Genomic DNA, 26,314 nt, shown 5'->3' on the forward strand with positions numbered 1-26,314 from the left:
AGTAGAACCCAGTCTTCATTATGGAAAATACAATGAATGTTCTTTCCCACTTAACTGTGTCTATGAAAATAACGTAATTTCTAATGTGTTTTCGAAATGCAGAATACAATACTTATACACAAGCAGATATACAAATGCATACAATTTAACTTTAACAATTCAAACTTGGAGCTGTCAGTTTGTGAACTCTTGAACACTAAAGCTATGTTGTGCATAGTTAAAAACAGATTAAACATAAAACTAAAATTAGTGAAAAATTTCTTTTCTCATACAACTCAGTATGTCCCACACATAATGTTCCAGATTTCCAAAATTTAATGTGCAAGTGTAACCTCACATACCATATAATATACAGGGTGGAAGTGAAATAGTTTTGCAGATTTCCAGAGCGAATAGCTCATGTTATATGTACCAAAAGCTTTAATATCATATTGGTGGAAAGTTCATAGTTTTTTCCCAAATGTTTAACGATCTCTTACTGAGTAACTATTGCAAGTAGGATCGTGATTTTTGTCTATATCGATAGGAAATCTAATAGACTAATTTATCCCTCTGGTGTATTTCAGTAGCATGAATGGTTTTCGTGTAAATTTAATTTTAAAAACCCCTAAATTCAAGCCCATGCATGAAGCAAGTGAGTGGCAACGTCTCAGCAGAATGCAGCTTACGTACAGAGAGTCACTGAGTTTGTTGACCTCTTACATCTGTATCATGAGTAGAGTGTATTAGTGATGATGTTGCCGGACTGCTCAAACTTCAAGCTTAATTTTCTAATTAATTGTGCATTTAATCACAAAACGTAATATAGGTTTTATATTCATTTACAGTACCCTATCGTCCCTTTCAAGCTGCAAGGTTATTTCACTTCCACTCTGTATATTACCATTTCTTTATTTAAAAGGAAAAGGGAACATACTAAAGGACTCCACAAGATACGATTATATGCATTATATTCCCATCACTACAATGCTGCATTAGGCACTTTACTCCTCTCTGATGAAATATACACGAGTAAATGAAAAATTCAAGTGATCACATTAATATGAGTGCATTAATCAAAATCTCTTAAGACATGAAAATTTATTTAAGTGCAAATTAAATAACAATAAACACATCATTCTTCGAAATGAGGTCCGTCATTTTCTACGACAGTTTGTATCTGTCTGCCTGTAGTTAAATTTGGTGGCAGTACCATTCTATGTACTTCACACTATGTATGGACTTCACAAAAATTACTGAAGTGTAGTCCATGCAGAAACTGAGCAATGAGTTTTATTGGAATGCAGCATCTTCCCAAAGGCCTACGTAGAGTTCAAACCATCCCAAACATATTATGTCTTCGGCTGATTATTATTGACACTCCATGGTACATGTGAAACTCAATTCTTCCTTCATTCTGATTTGTGTGTTCCGGATGTAAATACATCCTCTGCAAGAGTTATTTACAGCTGCATAGTTCTCTCAACCACCACACACTAATACTCTAATTCAACAGATTCCCCTCAACTATCCATCAGACCTACAACAGAGACTACTCAAAAGGAAAAGACATTCTGATCTGAGATTATGAACTTATACAATATAAATGGGACTATCACTGGGCAGCACCCCCGAAAACAAGTGTGTTTCTTTTTTTAATTATAACTCTAATGCATAGCAGACAAAGTTTTCTATATAGGGAAGAAACAACTGCAATAAATTATAATCAGAAAATCCAATGCCCAGGCTATAAGCTGGATTTAATAAAACACCAGTTTCTTCTTGTTTTCCTTTTTTTAATGTGGATTGTAACAAAATTAATGTGATCAACGGACTGGAGCATTGTCATACTGGTAAATAACTGACTAAAGTTAACAGCAATTATCTAAAATGTTGTTTACATGAACCTATTAGGAATACAGAAAGCAATGAACCAATCTCTTGACATGGTTAGTTAAGAAGGAACAATTTCCCTTACGGGCTATTCCATATGAAATCGGACAACGAAATACCACGATATGTCAGAATTGTCTGAAAATTCGTACAGAGGTTTTTAGTATATGCGAACTAGTAAATGTACAAATTTTGACTTTCTTTAGCTCAGTAGTTTTTCAGACAAAATTCCTTAAAATTGAGCGTATTTTGTATTTTATTCTTACTTTCAAAGCGTACTACTACATCTGGCTTGAAAATAAAAACTTAAGCTATAGCTAATTTTGTAGTGCACATTTAAGTGTATTAATGGGGTATAACAAATACATTTTATTGTTTGTGGAAGTTATGGATGTATTGTTTTTTGTGATTTATAACATGTTACCACCAAAAAAGTATAATATTAGTTATTGTTGAGACAAAAACCATACAATTTTTTTTAAAAAGCTATTTTAAATTAAAAGCCTTAAAATAAATATTTCAAATCTCACTATAAAAATACGTGCTCCCTGCAGCGTCATGCGGAGATGTGAGAGAAGTCAGAATAGAATATTCTTATCAGCTGGCCTTGAGTGATCTTGTAACAGCTGGTGTGTTGTCACAACACAAGGAATGAGACGAATACATGACCCACCAGCCAATCTTCTGTGTGTATTATCACAAGGTGACAATGATTATTCATTTCCAATGTTTGAGAGTTTTCCTTTATTGTGTTGCAGCAAATTAAAAAAAACTGCTATATTAAGGTAAGATCCTGATTACGTATTGTCTTAAAAGCAAGAATTATGCCAATCGTAACCATCAGTAAACAGTAACAGGTTAGTGTGGTGATTATGTAATATGTGTGTAAAATTATTTTAGTATTCAGAAACATACATCTTTCATTTCGAGTTGTTTTCCAATGCACAAACTACTCACATGACATAACTTATGAGCTGCTAGCGTTGGCCAACTACACACACGCTCACCTTGCTGTGGGATGGAGCCATGCAGTGAAGAAATCCACTATGAGAATTCTTTTCTTTATTTTATTTTCCGCCCTTACTCAAAGAAAATTTTGGATCTGTAAACTGTGCTTTATTCTATATTAAGTCACCCATATTGCCGTATTTTTATTTTTTAACTATTTCGTCAAGAAAAAAAGTAATATAAATAAATCTGCCTAGTCAAATGAATAAGAATTTAAAAAAAGTCCCTCCAAAAGTCATTATATTACTCTCTGAGTCTGATTTAAAAAGATATGCCGTTGAAAATCCTACCACTAAAGGTCTCTGAGCAATGTTTTTCCAAAACTAAGAATTTTACGAAAGTATGATAAATTTGACGCTCTATAAAATGAAAAGTAATACTAGTTGGGGATATTTTAACCCACCATTAGGCTTGTCCTGTGAAGGCCTTTCAATGACAGAAGCACCTTTCTTTTTTTTTAAATGTGAGGTCAAATTTTCTGAAATTTTGTCCGATTTCATATGGAACAGTCCTTACATGAGAAAATTCTCTTCCAAAATTGTTCACCTAAAGCAGCTGTTCCCAACCTGGGGGTCCGCAAGTGATTCCAAAGGGGTCCAAGGAAATAAAACATGTTTTAAAATGGTGTTTTAATTAAATATGTATAGGCCTAACTTAATTATGTTCCCTTATTTTTTCAGCTTCTTGTATTTTTTTTGCTTGCTTCAGATTTTTGAGAGACAGAGCCTTTCTTGGTGACAAAAATAGTTCGTCAAGGAAAAAGAGATGCTGTTAGAATTATCCTCTGATTCGAGCTCAAAAATCGTGTTTCCTATCACGACTCTGTTGCAGTCTCAGTTGTTTGCACGATCATGAATCCCATGTTTTCTGAATTGCAATGAGACACTTATATATGATTTACATTACATACTTGAGTCCAGTGTATATTTTCTGCTTTGATTTTCTAGAAGGGCAAATATAGAAATAAATTTAATGTTGAACTAAACACTTGACTTAGAATATCTACAATAATTGAACTAGACTTCTCAAAACTGACAGCTGCAAGGTAATATCAACCATCACTAACAACCTTATCGTAAGTCTAAAAAGAACTAATAATTCAATTTTTTCCAGAAAAACGTAATGAAACCTAAGAATATCTTTGTATTTAAGTATTTTTCTGAGTATATTCAAAAGCTAAAAGTAAAATTTATTATTGTTATCAATATATTAAGGATGTTTAATGAATTACATTATGCAATGAATTGATGATTGCAGAAAGGATATGAATCACATTTTTTAATGAAATTTAGTTATGAACATGGGTCCATCCTAATAAGAAATGAAAATTAAAATATACATTAGTTTTGCCTTACCTCTTTGCTGCTTTGTGATAATGTGCTGTGTGGTGCATCAGGATCGTCGCCATTTACCGTGTTCTCACCTGAAACACAGACCTCTTTAATGTAATATCAAACTTTTTCTCCAAAATTCGCATGCCTCCGCTTATCTATTAGGGTTATTAGAAAGATATTGAAATTCTAGAAGCAAGAGCATGCAAATCATGACGAAGTGCTACTGCCTAATGGTGCAAGACACATAGCTAAGAGAGACTTACGAAGTTCCACTACATTAAGCAGAAAACCCACAGTGTAATGTAAATTGCACATATTTTCTCATTATACACCTTATGCAATAACAGGCAAATAGCTATGCAGAGGAAAAAAAAAACCTTATAATTTCCACTGAACAAAAAATATTTTGGAATATGCAGTATTATATAAGGAATATAAGGAGAAAATCAAGAGAACAAAATATATTTACGTGTATTTTGATACTTTTTATCCAAGAACGTTAAACAAATTTTTACTATTTCAAAAAAAGTTTTTGTAATGTAAGTTCTTAAAACAATTTTACGAGTATAACAGATGCTGAAAATTGTGTGCTGACATTAATTCTTGCAGCATCTCGGTACTTTTATTACATGGGCATGTTCTGTACAACGAGAAAGTGGACTATTAACATCTTTACTTTAAATAAGTACCATACTACAATATTTCAGCTCACATTGTAAGGTTTTATCACATGTACTTCTTTCAATACCAATAGTAATAATTTCTTATTAACAGCAATACTGTACTCAAATTTTCACAATCTTTTCATACATATAACATAGTTGCACATAAAAAGAAAGCAGATTGCACTTACAGGCAGTTGATTTTGCCATACAGTTGTTTCACTGAAATGACCGTATAACAAAATAAAGGTACAGCCTATATTACTTTTTAAATATTTTAACACTGTGAAGTTTTAAAGTTTTATCATATTTTATATATCTATGAACATCATTTATACAAGACAGTTTTCGATGTCACATGGAAATGTGCAAGAAAATTGTTCCATCAAACTACATTTTTGTTTGATACTTCCGCTCACAAAATCCTTTAGTAATATATTTAAGCACTATTGTACAGTTAGTTGGAACTCTATCCCAGTACTTCCGGCACTGCTGACAACCGACATTTTTGTTTCATACTTCTGCTCACAAAACCCTTTAGTGATAACTGCTTTAAGGGGACTGAGTAGTGTGAGTGTATGACTGTTGTGTATGAGTGAAAAAATTTTGCTATTGCTATCAATTTACAATTTTCACAGTATACACACAATATTTGCAGGTATATTTTGGTTTTTAGATTACCTTTCTATCTCATATACTTCATTTCATAAAATATTTTAAACGTGAAAAATATTAATTAAATTTAGGTTAAAACACATATGTATTTTAGAAACATTTAACTCAGAAACTCTTTGCATTAAAAATTAAAGCATATTTCCAATGCAGTTGACTATATTTGCAGCCATTTGCATCACATTATGAATATTCGTACAATAGAAAAAAATTATTTTCCATTCTGAAAAAAAATTATTAAAAAATGTTTATATTTTTCTGGCTGTACCATAACAATTTTGATAACCCTGTGAAAGTCGCCATGCTTCTTCACTACCATATTAAGTAGAAGTATGCAAAATTTCAGCCTCCTTGCCCCAGCAGTTTCTGAGAAATATGTTCCTAAAATACTCATGTTTTTAACTTAAATTTAATTAACATTTTTCAGGTTTAAAAATTTTTATAAAATCAAGTATACGAGGTAGAAAGATAATATAAAAATCAAAATATACCTGAAAATGTTATGTGTGTGCTGTAAAAATTGTAAATTGATAGATTCAAAAGTTAAGGAATAATAGCAAAATTTCTTCACTTCACTTATACACAACAGCCATATGCTCAGACTACCACCTTAAACAAGCACATTTCAGAACAGCTGTGTTTATTGAATTATTAGTTTAAAATCTAATATTTTTACAATGTACAGTGCCGAAAAAAGTAATGACCCGACTCTTGAAGGTAGCATCATATCCTGAATCACATAATAACATTGTTGTCTGTATTTGGACCCAGGCCTTCGTGAGAAGATCCTTCCCATCTCATTAACTCAGATGGTGGGGCATCTGCGTATCATGCGGAAGGGAGCAGGTTCGAGCCATATACAAAGTTCCCCCCCCCTCCCAAATAACGTTAAAATGCAGTTTTACAGAGTTCTGGGACTATGTTTCAGTTGAACAAAAAGTGAAATAATTACTACCCAACTCATGGGTTATTTTAAGGCTTAGTTTGGCATAAAAAAAATAAAATATTAATTCGAAGATAGTTTGTTTTCCTCAAAATGAAAATAACACAATTACGAAAAAAAAATGTGAACCTAATACTTTGTCCACATGCCATCACTTCATTCTTATGGGCATCGAATCTACAAGCTCGCAGAAATAGTCCTGAACCTGGGTGACATGCGTAAGAACTTTTGGTGTTGGCCCGCAGACTCATTTCGCCATCATTATTTCACATATCCTCCATACCATAACCCAGTTTAAGTTACGGCGCAGAGTGTTGTACGAGTATAAGAGAGCCCATTTGACTACCCAATCACTCACAGAATAGGAGTGGTAAGTACAATATGCCTCAGGCTGCAGAGAAAACCTTGGGTCTCTCTTCCGTAAAAAGTAAAAGTTATAATAAAGGAAATTGTCAAACATAGCAGCAATAAACTGAAGCCCCATTATTATTTTAATCAAGCATGTGTTTTAAGACAGCATATATACAAATAACAAGAAAGAATTACATTTCCATCCAAATAACCTCAACGAAATATTGAGGAATATTGCTTCTGATATTTTCACATATACACAATATTTTACTACTGGTAGGTATAATAGCAATGACGTAAAATTATGATCACTATAAAATACAAAAACATGTAGCATTCTAGAAGTACAATAATTGTATTAATATGAAAGTAATGATACTGACTCTGCTTCCCTACTGGCTGAACCTGCCTGCAAGCAACCTGTTTTCTTTTTGTGCACACCTTATGAAACCTAACGTAATTTATTCTTAATAGATTGGAGAGTAGGAACACAATTTAAAAAACTTTTATATAAAGCATATATTTCCTCATATGACAAATTCATATTAAGTAAAAACTTTACAAGTTAGTTATATTATAAACAATGGGTAAATAAGAGTGAAATAATCATGTGCCAACAAGGCAACATTTATTAATAACTGGACTATTTTATTAATATTAAATGTGTGGTGCCGACCACACCACCTCATTCTAGTGCCGAGGTCATGGAAAGCATGGGGCTCTACCTCCATGCCCCCCAAATGCCTTCATGGCATATTACGGGAATACCTTTTTACCATAGTTAATAATATGGAAGTTTATGTAATATAGAATGATCAGTGGCATCGCAATATTTCTACAAAATGGGAAAGGGAGGTTAATAGAAGGATTGCTACATTTTCTAAATTAATTTAATTTCTTTCTGTTGCCTGTATTGTGAAATTGATGCAAGAAGTATGCAACCTGAACGTGTTTAGACCTATTTGATAATGAATAAAAGGAACCCAAAATACGATTTCGGGGAGGGGGGGGTGGGACATTTCCTAATAAGTGCGCCACTGAGAACTGTCTTATGATAAATTACATTACACTGAAATATTATCAAAAATAGTATCTCGCTAATGATTTGTACATGGGTACCTAGAATGAAGCAAAATAATAATTCTCAGCCTTATACATTAAGAACATGCACACTTTACACACACCAAAAGCATAGTTAAAATTGAAGAGGAAAAAATTAGCATAAAGAAACAAAACAGAAAACTCAGTTTTGACGTCAAATTGAATCATGATAATGCTAGTTCCACAATATAATACATTCACATAAATTACTGAAGATGATGGCAAAATTTTAATATTAAAAGATAAAGGTATGTGCTATGAAGACGCTTGGGGGGGGGGGGCTGTGAAATATCAACTATACTCTTAATTATTTTAATAACGTATGTACGTTTATTACGCGCTATTTTTATACAGAAATGGCCAGGGAGCGAAACTTAGTGCCCAATAGGAGAGAGACAAGTGGTTTCAGGTTAACTGTGTTCTACATTCTCTCTACTGTGTACAATAGAAGGTAGTGTGGGTCGTGCTCCGTTGAACTATTGTGCCTTAGTTGTTTCCTTGCTTTATGTTGCAGCCGAAGAGTAACTTTTTTTAACTGGTTATTTTACGATGATTTATCAACTGCGATGATCTAGTTTACTTAGGGGAATGTTGGCACAAAGGAAGGCTGTACAAAGTTCTTAACAGAATGATGGATAAGATTGGCAGGATTCCCCTAGGAGCATTTGCTGTAGTGTTTTTCCATTTTCAATTCGTTGTACACCACATTTGTGTTTTTCTGTTCTCACATGCTGCTCAACGTTAAATGTTTTCTCCGCAGTTACTCTTATGTCTCACAGTTTACAATACAGTATATTTCCAACACTCGAAAACACTTTCTCACCATATCAAGACACTAACTGTTTTAATCTTACTTGAATATTTTGCTTCGCTTTTGGCATTTTTCCTGAACTATACTACACACATTTCCGACTTCAACAAGATTTAATAACTCAATGAGACCCTTGTCTGCAGTCCGGTACCCAGATTATAAAGACAGATTCCAGTAGCTACCTGCTTGTCGCAAAACAATAGACCTACACAAATATTTGTTCACTGGTACGTAAGGGTAAAGTCCATATTGTGAATTTAAACGAAATACAGGAAGATGGTACAATTTACCATTTTCCAGGAAACAAAATATGATAAGTAATTCTGAAAAATTTAACATCTCAAATGAACATGGAAGAAAGAAATTTTTATGAGAAAAGTTCTTTACTTCTTGAAAGAGTGAAAATATGCCGAATATGACCATTAAATTACTAAAATATGCTCTATCACATAGAAATGGACAAATATGCATAAATATGACTTAACAAAGTACTTTAAATCAATTAGTTTTTTCATAACAAACAATGATATATATTTAAGGAACATATCAGTCTTACTAAAAAATATATGCTGCATCATAAAATACCTATTCCTAATTATCATCATCCCTTCCATAAAATATACTTAATTCTCTTGCTTGTGTCTGGTGACTTGATACAATATCTAACATTTTCCCTCGGTCAGACTGTCCACGATTGGGTTTCTAAATCCACTTTTATTCACCAGTTAATGAACACACTATAGTTATGCTAACTGTACAACCATCATTCCAACTGAAATAAATGTTACATAAAATAAAAGATTTTTAACGAACCACAAACATGTAGACTATAGAAGATTTATGTTTCTACATTAAAGAAAAACTCAATAACAATGTGTCGAGCTCAGTCTGTCTGTAAGAGTTGTGGTAATGAATTTTTTTTTCTAACAAACAAAAATGTGAAGGTTGTTTCACTTTTTATATACAAAAACTGAGTTTCCTGTAGAATTTAAAGCATAAAATAATCAGACATCAAGATGTATAAAACATAATGCCATCATTATCTAGTATCAGTAAGGGTTATTCAAGAAGCTTTAACCATGATATTTTGACAAATACTTATTACCAGGTCCCGAATTTTGATAACATGTCATCTTTTTTTTTCCTCTTGCAGTATGTACTGCTTCGAAGTATTAAAATCCTGAACACAAACCTCTGGTTATAAAAATATTATTTCTATTGTGCATTTTTTCGTCATATTTTCTATTTTTGAAGTTTTAGGTCATTTTTTCAAGTTTGAAGTCCTTTTTGGTCATTGTTTTCGCACTTTACTTTCTTTTCTGGTCCTCCTTTCTTTTTGCAAAATATTATATTAATTTAAATTATTAAATTATTTAACATTTATTTTTAATCTAACAAAATAAATGGAAGTTTGATCAGTGGCTCAACAATGCATATGTTTAAAGTCTGTGTCTTAGCTATACTTATTGTTGTCACTGCAACCAATTCTTTTATTTCCAACCTGGCTGTAGTAAAAAACAATATGCCACACGACAATGTACATACAATATGTTGAAGTTATTTTAGCTACTTCCTGTCGCGGCAAGCATTTAATTCTTTATTTCCACTGTCACAGATTTAGATAATTACAGATTTTCACAGAGGAATGTTTGGTGTTCAGTTTTTTTAGTTTCATTCAGCCATGCCTAAAATAAAGCCATCTAAATCTTGTCATTTAAGACAGATTGTATCTCAATTTGGAGATTATGTTTTCTCTACAGACAGTAAAGTATTATTTTGTAAGTTGTGCGAAACAAAGGTGTTAGCCAAAAGAAAAATTTTTGTTCAACAACATGTGGGTCGCGGTAAGCATATACGGGCAGTGCAACTCGCAAGTAAGAAGAAATCCACGCAACTTTTACTGCAACAAAGTGTATCCATGAAGGAGAATAAATCTTCAGATTTTTACAGAGGCTTTTGTGAAGCATTTGATACTTCCAGCATTAAAGAAGATCTCACTGCTGCACTGATTCAGTGCATTTCAAGTATGTTCCAGTTGTATCAGCAGATGTGAAAAGGAGTTTCTCACAGCACAAAAATGTGCTTTCTGACAAGCAGTCCCTTATTTTCGAGAACCTGCACATGCTGGTGATTACCTACTGCAATAATTCTAAATAAGGTAATATTTTTTTATATATGCTCTCTCCTAGAACATACAAATTCGCGAGTTTAAATTAATATTAGTTTTTAATTTCAGTTCTAATGTTACAGAAGTAAGAACTGTGCTGTACTGCCATACCGTAAAATGAAGACAATTTTTAAGTCATTTTTTTTTTTAGATATTCTTAGGTCATCAAAATCCAGGCCCTGTTTATTACTGTGTGAATGATTACATTTTATACAGGGTATGTTAGGTAATTTAAAAACTACAATTCAAAATATTTCATACATAAGAGAAAGGACATAAAATATATAAATAAGGTAATGGTTGTTAAACTACTATTTATGTAAAGAATCACAAAGCATCTCTTCTCCCCCTCCCATGTCCTTTAAAGAAAAATTGAAATAGTTTAACTTACTGAGATGTTAATCTTTGCCAATATTCATCTTATGTCTTCATTATCATGCTACTCAATGTCAATTTTAAATTTATGCTGAATGTGTATACTAATATGAGGAATGAATCTAATAACAGGATATTCTGTTAAAATGAAGAATATTGTTAGTTTCATGGGTCCGTCTACTATATGAAAAGTGTTGTAACTGTACAACAATGTAATTCGTACTATAAATTTTCGTTTCTCCTGCTTCTGCAGAAGAACATGTTTTCATCACTGCAGTATTGATACTTTGGTCAAGTCAGTTTTCCTATTTCCTTTGTGGAAAATGGCCACTTGCAAATCTTCGTTTAACAAAAATAAAAAAGTATAAATAAAATGTGCTATACCTGTGCAACAATATAACTTGTACTATAAAAATTTCCATCTCTCTTCTGCAGCATAACACATTTTCATCACTGCAGCACAACACTTTATTTATTTATATATATATATATATATTTTAATCTTTGTGGAAAATGGTTACTTATACGTCTCTATTTACATTACATAAAGTAATAAAACATGTCACCTACATGTATATAATAAGGAAAATAAATAAAAAAACCTTACTTCTTGTAGTTTATTATTTTATTTGTAATTTTGGTTAATGGTCGATAATGAACTAAATTCAAATCATAACACAAAAACGAATGGAAATAAAGATTTTTATTTTGGTTATAGCAATGAAGACAAATAAACATTTAATGGAACTAATTAACATAAACATTGTTAATTTTCATTAGGGTATAAAAAAAAGACAAGTATTTCACACAAAAACATGCAAAAAAAATTACACATACCAGTACCATAATATACCTTACAATCACCATCCACCAAAAGAAAGCATGCATAATGTAGTAACAAACACATTGCATTCTCACATCACTTGACTTGTAACACACATTTGAACTGTAGCTCCACATTTTTTTTTTTAAGTTGTGCAATTTGAACATGGCAATTTTATTTCATGATGTAGGTACTGGTAAATATCTACTGCAATCTGTATTGAATGCAAATTTGAGTACTTTTGAAAGATGATTTCTTGTTTAAATTAGATGCTCTTGAAATCACAATACAGTAAAGAAAAAAAAGTATTACAATATACTAGGAACCAATTATGTTTTAATAACATTAAAGTAATTGTACTTCTGAACATGAACCAATCTGGCACAAAATAATTATTTCACAACAATTTTATTTGAAGTAATATATTTATAAAAACAAGAATAAATGTCTTTTATATCATTTTAATGTAACAGCACGAACTGCAGGTCTTCCTTAGGAGAATCAGTTTATATTATAAAAATTACTATGGTTGATTCAGTTATTGTGCTTAACTGTAAGTGATACCAGGTGCCAATTAGTCGATCTGCTATAAAAGATTATATCTAGCAGGTAATGAACTCCTGCTTAAAGAAATGCTTTGCAGATCTGATGTAATACTTTTAAGATAATATAGGAGTACAAAAGAATTATTAAGAAACTTCCTACAAAAAGTTCAAAGAGCGCAGTACAAATATTTTCATGTACCACAACTCGAAATGGCTTATTTAAAAAGCTGACGTCTTTTCAGATGTGTCTGGAACTGGAGGATATGGAGGAGAGAAGAACAGAGATTCCAAGCGCTCACTAAATTCCCTTGATAAAGATTCTGGTTCTTCAGGGATAGTAGGAAGTGAAGGTAGTGTCTCAAATGGCGTACAAGGTGTAGACCCTGCAATATCAGAGTTTACTGAAGTAGTGCCAAATTGCACAGGAATTTTATTCTCAGAACTGCAGTCACTTGTGAAGGGAGTTGTATTGTTTTTAATGTTGTTTAATTCGTAATTACAGGTCAGGGATGAATGACATGTACTCGAATCACCATATCTGTAAGATGCGTCTCTCTCTGTTAAATGAAAGGAAGTCGCAACAGAGTAATCAAGATTACGAAACTTCCCAGATTCTGCTTCCTTAAGTGAATTACTGGATATGTCTATGGAAGAATCAATCATGCTCATATCAGAGGATTCTGAGTTTTCAGAAATACTGTGGTATTCAGCAAGATCTGTTCCAATATGACACATGGAAATGTTTTCATTATCATAATTCAAAATAAGTCCAGGATCAAATTCTTCCTCTCCTATAGTAAATGTTAAATTGCAAATATGATCAGATGCTTGATTCCCACAAGCATTAACCTCAAGATAATAATGGTCCGAAGACACATCTTCATATGTATTGTAACCACTATGCTTTGGAAGTTCTGTGGAATGATGTTCAAATTTTGATTCTAAACAAGGAGAACCACATTCATTACTTCCACATTGCAGAGGCTCAATCTTCCTATTTATGAGAGTAATATCGGAACCATTATTAGTATTTAAAAAATTTGTTTCAGAATTATTCCTTATTCCACTTTGTGGACAGCTTTCGCAACTAACATTATCCAAACAAGAGGTTTTAGAATTTCTGTTCACAAAACGAATTTCATGATCTAAGTCATTATTTTTAGAAATTGGCTCAGCATCATCATTAGCATTACTCTCGCATACACTTGCTATAGAAGCAGAAATTTTATTAAAATTAAGGGAAGTGGTTTTAGACTCAATAGAATCAGTACGAAATGTATCAGTATTTTTATCATCAAGCAAAGAGACTTCAGAATTTCTGGTCTCATTTCGGAAAGCTTCAGAATTCTCCATTTCATTTTTATAAGAGCTTTCATCATCACTCTTATTAAGAAATACAACTTTAGAATTAAAATTTTCATTGAAACAATAAGTCAAAGAAGATTCAAGATTTCTGGTTTCGTTCAGAGTACACGGTTTGCCTTTTGTATTGCCATTCTGAGCAGATTCAGAAGTTGCTCTATACACACAAGGGAATTTCGAATCTGTGTTCTTCACAAAAGACCTCTTACGAGCAGAGTTGATTTCCAGAGTAAAGTCTTCAGATTCTTCGTCCTCTGTCCGAAAATTAAATTCAGAACCATTGCCATCATATGCAGATGATGATTGGACTCTGCAGCCATCATGAGAAGATACGGGTAACTCCAAAGTCTGCAAATGTCTATACATTATAGAGAAAACTTGAAAGTCCTGGCTAACATTGGTAGAAGTAACACTAGAGTCCTTAACCTGACATTCAGCACTTCCACAGTGATCAAAATTATTATCCTGCATAGTTTCGCAAGGTTGGATATTTGTAACTGTACTCTTTTTTATATTATCATGGTCCATTTCTTTGTCCATCCAAGTGTCATGTCCAATACCAGTGTCATCACAGGGGTCATCTTGTCCTACATCACAAACAATTTTAGTGTTAGTGCATTTCAAATGTACAGAAATGTTTTCCTGTTTCATATCATGTACATAAAAATTATCACCTAAATGCACCTCAGTATCTTCAATAGCTTTGTCTGCTATATTTGACTTTCCATCTTCTGTGCAAGTAATGTTGAGTTCTACATTATCTACACCAAGGCCGCATGCTAAAGTGTCATTTAAACAACCAGTGCCATGATTCACATTTTCGTCTACATTATTATTATTTTTACACTGTAGTTTACCTTCCTGTACGAAAGTGTCATCACTTTCAGAGTGGTTTACAATGTTACCTACTTCAACGCAATAACCAAGTGGTATGGCCTTAGACACAACGAAAAGATTTTTTTGTATTATTTTCGACTGTAATTCATCATTCTGGGTTGTGTCAGATTTTATGAGATGTTCAGCAATATCAGGTTTGGCACAACATATTGCGTCATTACTAAGGGAATGAGCTTCAGGCTCAATGTTCTCATTTATGGAATTTGCTTCAATTTCAATGTTTCTACTGGTACTTAAAATAGTTGTTTCATGGCCAAAGATATCATCTGAAAATATACTTAGAGATTCAATGTTATCTGTAGAAGCTGCTAGAGTCTCAATGTGATCAAGAAGAGTTTCCTGATATTCAATATTATCTACAGAAATTTTCTGAACCTCAATGTTATCTAAAGAAGTTGCCTGAGGGTCAATGTTATCTAGAGAAGTTGCTTGAGTGTCAATGTTATCTACAGAAGTTGGCTGAGGTTCAATGTTATCTAGAGAAGTTGCCTGAGGGCCAATGTTATCTGCAGAAGTTGGCTGAGGTTCAATGTTATTTAGAGAAGTTGCCTGAGAGCCAATGTTACTTAGAAACGTTTCCTGAAGGTCAATGTTACCAAGAAAAATCTCCTGAGGCTCGATGTTACCTAGAGTAGTTGGCTGATATTCAGTGTTACCTAGAGAAGTTGCCTGAGCCTGAATGTTATCTACTGGAGTTGCCTGATGCTCAATGTTATCTACAGAAGTTTCCTCAGGCTCAATTTTATCTACCTGGGATTCAATGTTGTCTAAAGGAGTTATTCGAGATCCTATGTTTTCTGAAAGAGTTGCCTTAAGTTCAACATTGTGTAGAGGAGTTACCCAAGGCTCAATGTTATCTGAAGCAATTGCTTGAAATTCGATGTTATCTAAGGAAGTTACCCAGTATTTAACATTTTTAAAAGGTGGTGCCTGAGGTTCAATGTTGTCTAATGAAGAAGCTACCTGAGATTCAATGTTATCTGTAGAAGTCGCCTGAGAGTCAGTGTTATCTGTAGAAGTTCCTTGAGGGTCAATGTTATCTAAAGTAGTTTCCTGAGATTCAATGTTATCTAAAGGAGCTGCCTGAGATTCAATATTAACCGTAGAAATGACTTGAGGTTCTATGTTATCTGTGGAAATTTCTTGATGTTTAATGTTGTCTGAAGAAATTGTTTGGTATTCAATGTTATTTAACGAGGCTCCTTCGAGATTGGTGTCATCTATACAAATCACTTTGGGTTGATAGTTATCTGAATAAGAGGAATCAAACTGTTTAACATTCTCCAAGTAAGTAATTTCAAACTGAATGCCATCAGCAGAAGTAGCACAAGAATCATTACTGCCAATGCAAGTGGCCTCCATCTCAATGTTGGCTAATCGACTTACTTCAGATTGAATGTTATCTGGAGAAGTGGCTTCAGTTCCCACTTTTGTATTTAGAGAATAAACTTCATATTCAGTGTCGTGATTGAAGCAAACAGTACTATCATCAGTGTTAGTGATATTCATGAAACTGGATTTAAACTTTACGTCATGATTCTTCACACTATTTTCAGAATCAATACAATGATTTGCAGCACTGGTATGAAGCTCTGCGTCAGAACTAAAATGTTCATTTTCAGGTAAGATATGCTGGAGGATTTCAGAATGTAGGTTAAAAGTAACAGTGTTTTCAAATGACACATTGAAATCATAATTTTTCCTCTCATTTTTTAAATTCTGTTCTGTATAGGGTTCCTGAAATGCAGTGCTTGACTCCATAAAGCAACTATCATGTTCAGTGTTGGAATACAGAGAATCAGATTGAGTCCCAAGTGAATCCTCATCATTAATTTTGTGGGTAATAAGGTCTATGGAAGTAACATTAAAGGGATGAAACATGTCAACAGATGTTACATTAGTAATTCCACTAAGATTCTCAGTAGGAGGATGGATATTAATAGCATTATAATTAATACTTGGTCCAGTTGCTGAATTTAACGTCATATCATTACTTTTACTCAAAGACATTTGAAAAGAATTATCATGAATGGTACATTGTGCACTGTTCATTTTCGATATATCATTACTATTTATTTTTGTGTAATTGATTAAATCTTCACGCAAATTGCTCTGATCAGCACTGTTGTCAACACTATCATGAAGTTTTACTTCACCGTGTACACAAGCCTTGTGTGAGAAATTAAAAATGTTCAGAGATGGCTCTGAATCTATATTTCGAGAATGCAACTTAGACAAATCACTAATTTGTTCAGAAAGTGTAATTTCATGTTCAGAAGTACTATGGATATTTACACATTGGCATTCTTGCTTAGAAAGAGTATTAATTTTATGAGCCTCATCTTCATCAATATGACGTTCAATATTGCAAGTTTCAACAGTTCCAATTTCAGATTTATTAGCATTCAAAAATGCACATGTGGTAGACTGGGAAGGGTAGGTTACTGGAGTATATGGATTTAACTTATCACAATTATTAAGTTCTGGGATGTATGTCCAAGCACCAAGTAATTTTCTGCTATTGGAAAGGGTCTTAAAGATGCATTTGGATGGCATGCAAGCATTCGTGATACGAGCAACACACAAGTGGACAGGGTTAGAAACCCCATATGCACCTCTACCACGTAATGAAGCAGCCTTTTTCCTTGAAGCTCTGAATCCATGCACAGTTGTGCCTCCATCTGAAAGACAGCAAGTGCTAAGCCAATTCTACAACATTCAAATGATGATGCATGCCATGTAACAATGAAATAAAGTTAAGAGAAAATTGTGTGAAAATGCATTTCAAATTGTAATGATGTACACATATTTTAAATGTAATCTCTCCGAGACAGAATGTCAAAAGCAATGTTGCTGTATTTTATAAAAAAATGTAGAATAAAACTTGAAACTTGTGTACTACACATAAAAATTTATCCAGAGACTGTTTCCCCACCCCTTCAGTGCCAATATTCTCTTTTAAGCCATTAAAACGAACTGTGTTAAAGAGAGAATAAAAAATGGATATACAAACTATTATCATAAAGTAAAAGAATTAAAGATTAATACAAAAACCTTTGGAGTTTCAAGAGTTTTTTTTTCTGGTAAGATGTTTCTAGTGCATAAGTTACATAAAAATGTTCATCCCACGCTGTTAGAGAAAAGAATACTGTATAAAGTGTTAGGGAAGTAAGTGCAAATACTAAGTAAAGATTACATAAAAGAAACAAAACATCCCATATGAATTCTGATGCATCTCGCTCATAATTTATGCACTGCAAGAATCCAATGTCTGTATATTAAGTAGTAATGTAATTAGGTAAATAAACGGAGAACAACAGATCCATTGAAATTCTTCAAGAGGGCAACAAAGGATACTATCCTTTTCTGAAGACAGCCTTATCTTGCAAGTGTTTATATGTTATATTCATTCGAGAAACATATTAGATTGATATACCGCTAATTACTGAACTGACAGAATTAAGAAAAGATTTCCAGACGATTTTTATTTTTATTTGTACTGATTTCATCACTTGTCAAAATATTTGCATTTATTTCTCCAACACTGAGTATAATTTGAAATAAGTATATCACTCTAACCTTGCAACTACCAAATTAGCAGATTCAACTAGTAATTTTTCTCACATGAGTGATCTGAGAACTGTTATAATACACAAAAATAGTTAACCTTTATCTGAAAATAAAACCAACAGCTACTTCCATAACAAAGTATAGATCAAAGGCACTACATAAATCTAACCACTGAACGAACTTTACATTTACAACTACAAAAAAAAATGCTTTAAAAACTACAAAATACTGGAATGCATTATCACATTTATGACTAATACAATTACAACAGAATAACCAACCACCTTTCACACTATCACAGACTCAACTTACAAAAAAACCTCCATATACCGTATATATTGTAATGCATTCATTGTAATCATAAAATGAAACATGACAGTAAGCAGAGTTGCACAATCATGCCAATAATGGATACACCGATTTCAGGCAAAAGTTAAACTTATCATGTCATTCCTGAATATAAGCAGAGACTAGAAGACACAAAAACCAGCATTTTTGTCTTTCAATTTCACATATCAGAACATCTACCCTGCTTCAGCAATACTTTCAACTGCAAATTAGTCCAATAATCTTCCAATAAATATGCATTCAGCAATCTCCCTGGCTTTGCTATTATGTAAAATGCTGAAAACTTCAAACCTAGTATGTTAAAAGAATGATATCAAAATACTGACCAAATCTCAAAAGAAATAGATATAAAAATATTAGTGACCTAATAAAAATGGATATATATCTTAGCAGAAATCACAGTAATGTGTGAAGTCTATGGATTTCTGCAGTCCAATTGTAGACGATTCTTTACTGAAACAGGGTTTACTGATTCCAGGGACCATCTGATACTGCTCTCTTATACAGTGTTATATCCTTATAAATCACCTATTACTATACACTAATCTACAATAGTATGTTCAATGCAACATAAGAAAAACTGGATGGGGAAGTGGAATGGAAACAGATAGAGGAGACAAAACTTAAATAAGGCAAAAAAATAAGCAGCAGCAAGTGTGTACCTTTCTCCCACACACCGCTGTGGTGGTGTCACACTGTAAAACAATAATACAACGACGGTGACCACCTCATACATTATTTACAACACAGTCAACTCTTAATTATCCATGACAAAACATGGGGAGTCTTGTTTCCATTTCTCCCATGACTGCTAATGAAGGTGGAAGTATTTCTGGGACTAAATTACAGGTGAGTATGAAACAATATATCTACTAATCACTGCTCCAGTAAACTACTGGAATTAGGAAAAAAAAAAGAATGATTGGTTGACTAACTTTTTAACAGCTTGTCAAGCTAATTTAGTTACAATATGCAAGTTATAAACAGCATGTGGTACTAGTTACAGATACACTATATATTAACATCCATAATACTATACACTAATCTTTGACCAGTTCTGTATGATATTAAACACAACAAAGATGCACATTCTAAATTTATGACTATAACTGGATGTAGAAAGTAAATGTTTTATAACGACAATGTAAATTTTAAGAATGTTAAAAAATATATTATAAATGCCAAGTCAGGGACAGTTCCTGCTAAGAAAAAAAAATCAATTTAATTATTTCTCTTCCTGTGGGATGTCCACTTGCAACAAATGTCTTTACAATAATTATAAGTGCACTGCTTACTGTGCTTTGAAAATGGTATGCAATTCGCTAAACCGATTTTGAAGACAATTTTAAACATGTGTGCATAAGAACTGCAAAACCATGTACCAGAAAAATGTTCACATGTGTACACGTCATGTAATGTCAATTGCACATTTAGCAGGTCCAATTTGACGGCTGAAGATAGCTGTATTGCTTATGATTGTATAAATCACTAGCGAAGAAGTGGACTTCTCTCCAACTCGTTTAATCACTTAACAGATGATTCTTTTATGCAACCAATTAACAATTCCCATTCTTTAATTCTGAATTGAGATACCATATGACAAAAATTAAAGAGCAGAACGAAATGGGCAGAGGCAGCTGCATTGCCTGACCTGACAATACATATCATTGGAATGAATGTTTGAGCTGTACTCAGGAAACACTGGTAAAATGATATAAGGATTGTATTAGTCATTAATTTAACTAGTTATAGGTTGGTAATTAATCAGCGAATCTGCCACAAAATATAAGCATTCGTTATTTATTAAATGTGCATGGTTACATCGCTTTTAGGCTGCACAATGTTCGTAACTGGAAACCAATTCAATTTTATATTACGAGAATCACTGGAGCATAGTTGATGAAGCAGAATGCATAAACAAGGGACTGTATATTTTTTTGCAATACAGTTGACTCCTGATAATTCGCTTTGCAGGCAATTCGCGATCCTTTTTGGACGAGGAAGTGGCGAAGAATCATCACTTCTGTTTTTACTCAATTTACGCTCTCTCCCTCCTCTGAAGTAATTTGCGTCCTAAATTCAGAGAAAAAAAAAACAAAAACAAAAAAACAATCCTCTATGAGGAGAGAGGGGGAGATTAACAGATTATTTTTTCGAAATTTAAGTGCTTTACGATAAAACTTTTGTTTCTTGTTTTAAGCTTCTATTCCATTGCAGTACTGTACTATTATACTGTAAAGTTTCAAAATGTTTTGCACTGTTTCACGTTCTGCACTTGATTTTGATGTGTATTTTAGTAATTAAACCTATCAGAGTAACTTGTACTGGACTTTAAATAATAATAATAATAATAATAATAATAATAATAATAATAATAATAATAATAATATATATATATTTTTTGATAATCCGCTATTTTCAATGTTTCAAGGAAGTTTGACTACAGCGAATTATTATCGATGTCGACTGTATTTTTTTTTATTGGGTTATTTCACGACGCTGTATCAACATCTCAGGTTATTTAGCATCTGAATGAAATGAAGGTGATAATGCCGGTGAAATGAGTCCGGGGTCCAGCACCGAAAGTTACCCAGCATTTGCTCGTATTGGGTTGAGGGAAAACCCCAGAAAAAACCTCAACCAGGTAATTTGCCCTGACCAGGATTCGAACCCGGGCCACCTGGTTTCGCGGCCAGATGCCCTGACCGTTACTCCACAGGTGTGGACTCGACTGTATTCCATATGATAATAATTATACGGGCTATTACAATAGAAAACACAATTTTCATCTCAGGTAAGTAAATTTTTTTTGTGGACTATTTTTATATGTAAATACCGAATCTATATCATTAAAACTGCTCACTAAATCAATTTTACATGGTCTGATTCTGAATTGAAACTTGCAAATGTTTCACTACAAACAAGAAATATGAAATCTGATACTTAGTTATGTGATACCGATATTCATTATTAAGTTTTATGCAACATTAGTTCAAAGGTATTTACACTCTGCATACATGTTTCCATGTGACAGATTCCATAATTCCTACTCTTATTATATATAGCATGTTCAAGAGGTGTAGGCATCTGGCTTCACCCTATAAAATGAATTAATTTATCTGGAATTAGAGTGGCAAGGATAAAGTGTCTTTTACTGGCAAGTAATTAATGTTTTTCGTCATAATATTATGAATCTGTTGTCTTTAAAGTCTTTATGAGTGAAAGTTTATTTTGGATTTAAGTACTCCTCTTAATAGTGTAACAATTCAGTAAAAGTCAAACGTACCTAAAATTTTCATTAACATAATACCGACAAATCTGGACCCACAATGTATAAAAACAGTTATTAATAGTGTCCACAGGTGTCATGACAGTCTCTGGAAAATTAAAAGTCACGTTATTAGATAGGCCATTAATTTCCAACATTTTTCAATTTAATTACTCTATTTTTATTTCTCACTTTCTTCAATTTAAAACTGGTAACAGTCTGCATGACTTAGGGAAGAGATGACTTGTTAATAAGTAAAATTCCCTGAATTATTACGGCATATGAGCTTTCCAAATTTTCTGATATGCCACTGACATTGTCTCAGTCACCTACATTATCTGAACAACCCAGTTTATTTCCAAAGTGTACGAAAACAGTTAAAAAAAATATCATTGAAGTGTCACATACTCTATACTTCATTGAAAAATGATAATAAAGAAAAGTGTGTTATTTTATTCTATAACATCTACAAATACTCAAAAATGTAGTTGGATGGAAAACTTAAACATTTCCCTTCTCCGAACTTATGGTTTGGGGAGAATCTCAGTTCATGTAAATTTCTGTTATTTCTGTACGACAAAACATTAAGTGTAACTATAAAAATAAAATCTCAGGTAAAATATTCCGATATATTATCAGTGATCTGTCTGGTCCCTCAGGACATTAAAGTGTCATAGATTTCGCATTCTGGAAACTCGACTTTGGAAGTCCATAGAGTAATGTTTCATGATATTTGTCCTCTGTGTCATTTATACAGATGAAATAACTTAAGAAAGACAATGTTCTAAATTAATACTGTCCTTGTTAATATATTACTGCTATAAGGATTACAATATGTTACATGAAGCACTGGTTTTTTATGTTTAGTATCTTTAAAACCAAACTCAACAGAGAATTTTGCGATTTTTTTAAACCAGTGCTTACTTCCATAAATATCAGCTAATTTTGCTTATTAAATATTATACAGAAGTCTCCTTGTTTCTTAAATGTTATCAATGCTAATGAACGAAATCCAATTTATTATTAAACTAATCTTAAGGTAATTTCAACCTGTTACACATACCGGTAATGAATTTTTCATTCCATATTTATGGAACAACAAAAAGTAAATAAAAGAAGGCAGCCAGAACCTAAATGTTAGTATCTTGCGATATGTTAATTCTGAGAAAGGAAAAGGAGGAAAAGACCTGCTAAAAATGCATCATCAGAAATGTGACATAAATTATGTCTAGTTGGCTTTAAAGATACCAGGAAGAGATAATTTAAAATTAAACTGTTCCCTATTTCTGTCCAACATTACATTAAAACTGGTCAAAGACGTTGATTACTTGAAGAATGAAAGAATGTTAATATTTTCTACTTTGAGAACTGCTACCAACAACACCCAGTAAGTATATAATTATAGAGAGACATATATTACAAAGAGGGCGAAAAGAAAGATGAATATACTACATATAATACTATTTACATACTTTTAAAACTCTGATATTGAAGTGATAATCAAGAGTTAACTGTAGAACTCGACTCCCAAGTTTCCTTCCTCATCACTATCAACCAGGAATGTTTAACTCAACAACACTGATATATTAACTCGAAACAGTGAAGTGTACAGTAGCACGAAAAAGAAACATGGTCCAGATAAAACGAAAACATAATTTGTATACTTCATACTACAGAATCAACTATAATACAACACTAATTATATTTGAATACAGGATGTCTGACAAAATGCCAATGTGTAGTCTCCCTGACAAGTGACTTCACTGTTGCAAGTATAAAACAATACAAGAGGCAAAAATACGAACTTTTCTGCCTACTTTCCTCGTAGCAATACACTTATCTCACTATCATGTACAGAACTATACAGGGATAATGGTTGTTTTCTAAAGCCTCTAAATATGGACAAGGAATAATTTCCTGGACTATACTAGTCTGGCAATGTAAAGAATTCTGAGATGGATATCTGTAAGACAGAATTCATTATGTCTGATTACCAAATAGCGGAAATAATGGTGGCTAACAGAAGTTATTTTCAAGTGGACAGGAAATTATTAGTAAATTTTGTCTACAACTTTTCCCCTCATTCAGCAAGAGGGTCTTCTACATGTCAAATTTACAACTTGGGTTACATTCCTCTTTCCTATCAAAAGAAATCATGTTAAAGACTTTTTTCGACTTAAAAAAAACCATTGCCCTTAACTGCATCTGTATACTTTAAACCTAATGTGAACTATACGATCAGCCAGAAAGGTGTAAATAAAAATGCAATTTTTCAGTAATTATAAACTGTTAGGCCTATAATTTTCCCAATGGTTACTTCTAAGATTTAAATTTTCGTAATATAAACACGTTTTCAATCAAAAAATGTCACAATATACTTAAACTAAATATCATCTGTTCATATTCTTCATTCATTCCCAAAAATGTAATATCACATTGGAAGGGACTGAATGCTATCACATCCACACACTGTCCAAAAGAAATTAACTCTGTGGAGAGAGGAAAAAAGTGCGAGTTTGTATTTCTTATCAAGGAAAGTAGGCTAAAAACAGAGAAATGTATTTTATAATTGCAAAATAAAGAAGTTTCAAAAATATAAGCACGGACTTGTAAGACATCCCGATTAATTATTTAATTAAATAATAATGGACAAGTATTAACCAAGCCCACTAAAATAAAATATTTTCTGCACTGTCCTGAGGCGTTACTATATGTTAAAACAAATAATTACACATTCAAGAATAACAAGAATCTGGACACAATTTCACAATGATGCTCTATCTTACGCTATGTACACAACAGTATAAGAAGCAGAAAGGTACATAATTACATCAGTTTTCATTCTCATCCTGGCCTAAGGTGAGGGAGGAACGAAAACACCAGGAATGAAATAATAACCTTACCTTTCTGCTTGATCTTGTCACGTCCCAGGGACCATGAGCGTCTAAATTGGCCTGAATCATCTGCAGTTTCTGGAGCTAGAGCAAGTAACAATATATCATGCGAGACTGACATCATGCAGTAGCAAGCAACAACAATGAAAACGCCTCATAACCACATGAAATATGAGAGAGTAGTAATATAACCCATCTCCACTGTTCTACAAAATTACAATTCAGAAACAGATACTTTGTGTGTGTCAACATTTGCTATTGATGATGAAATGCAATTATTTTACGAATTGCTCAATATTACGAAGATAATAAAACTGCACAATACTGGTGGTCAGAAATCTTTTGCTCTACATTAAAGATAAGGAAAGAAATTGAACAGTTCTTTTGAAACGACCTGATCTAAAATAACAATTATTCTGAGCAGGTAAAAGAGCAATTTCCAAAACCAACTACACCCCAATCGTAGTTCCATGCTTTTATTCTTATTGAACAGTACAGTTAAGGTTAGAGCATTCTCTTTGGCAGGAATGCCTGACTGACAACATGTGAATATAAATCTGTGGCCTTCGGGTAAAGAGGAATATGTCTTCAAGACATGTTTTGTGAAAAATGAGATTTAAAGTTGGAACAACTGTTGTAAATCAGTGATATAATTTTTATTGCAATTTTTCATGACACCAACTATTAGAATATTCTAAATGGTATACAAGAAAAATAACTTTTAAAGTATTTATTTTCAAAATGTTTTGAACATGAAACACGTTATTCCTTTCTACACAAAACTACTTTCTGTAGTAGATGTTTCCCTTCACACATTTCATTAAATAATGCAAACTGAATTTTGAATAGATAATCATAAAACAAGATTCTAGTGTCATAACTGTATGTGATATTTTGTTGTCCTTTTACTAAATTACACCATCTGTTACATGATACATTATGGTGACAAAACAGAGAAAGGGGTTACATGAAAATGAGACAAATGGATTTATAAATAAATGAGGCAATAAAAATAAATTTATGAAGTTTTGTTTCTATATTTATGTATCTTGTCTATCTTCTATTTCTTCATGATATCAGGGTCCAAATCTCTCATATACACTGTGTGAAGACTTTGATGAAACCCATGAAATACAGTAGGGATTAACGGAAGCAGTTCCAAGAGATCTTTCTTTTTCTTCTCTGAGATTGGAAGAGGTGCATCATATGCAAACCTAGGTAGTAGGTGAGTTCTTGCCTGTCCTCTTCGTCTAAGTCATGATTTGAAAGGTACTGGCTGCTGCGTCCAACACTCTTTATACATCATAATCC

The 26,314-nt window shown here is 32.7% G+C and overlaps 1 protein-coding gene across 17 annotated transcripts in view; it reads right to left on the reverse strand.

The window, feature by feature from the left end:
* Positions 1–26,314, reverse strand: part of hts (adducin 1-like protein hts) — a 458,542-nt gene that overhangs the window by 3,425 nt on the left and 428,803 nt on the right. For 11 of the 17 annotated variants that reach the window (XM_069823646.1, XM_069823647.1, XM_069823641.1 and 8 more), the window contains 2 exons: positions 25,013–25,087; positions 4,236–4,303 (listed from right to left, as the gene is read on the reverse strand). In XM_069823646.1, the coding sequence (XP_069679747.1) occupies positions 4,236–4,303; positions 25,013–25,087 (143 nt within the window). Of the gene's footprint in view, positions 1–4,235; positions 4,304–17,538; positions 17,605–19,503; positions 19,537–25,012; positions 25,088–26,314 lie in introns of those variants that run through there. The other 6 variants (XM_069823652.1, XM_069823649.1, XM_069823654.1 and 3 more) reach the window with 4 other exon arrangements.

The sequence above is a fragment of the Periplaneta americana genome, chromosome 4, assembly GCF_040183065.1.
Source record: "Periplaneta americana isolate PAMFEO1 chromosome 4, P.americana_PAMFEO1_priV1, whole genome shotgun sequence".
Lineage (NCBI taxonomy): Eukaryota > Metazoa > Arthropoda > Insecta > Blattodea > Blattidae > Periplaneta > Periplaneta americana.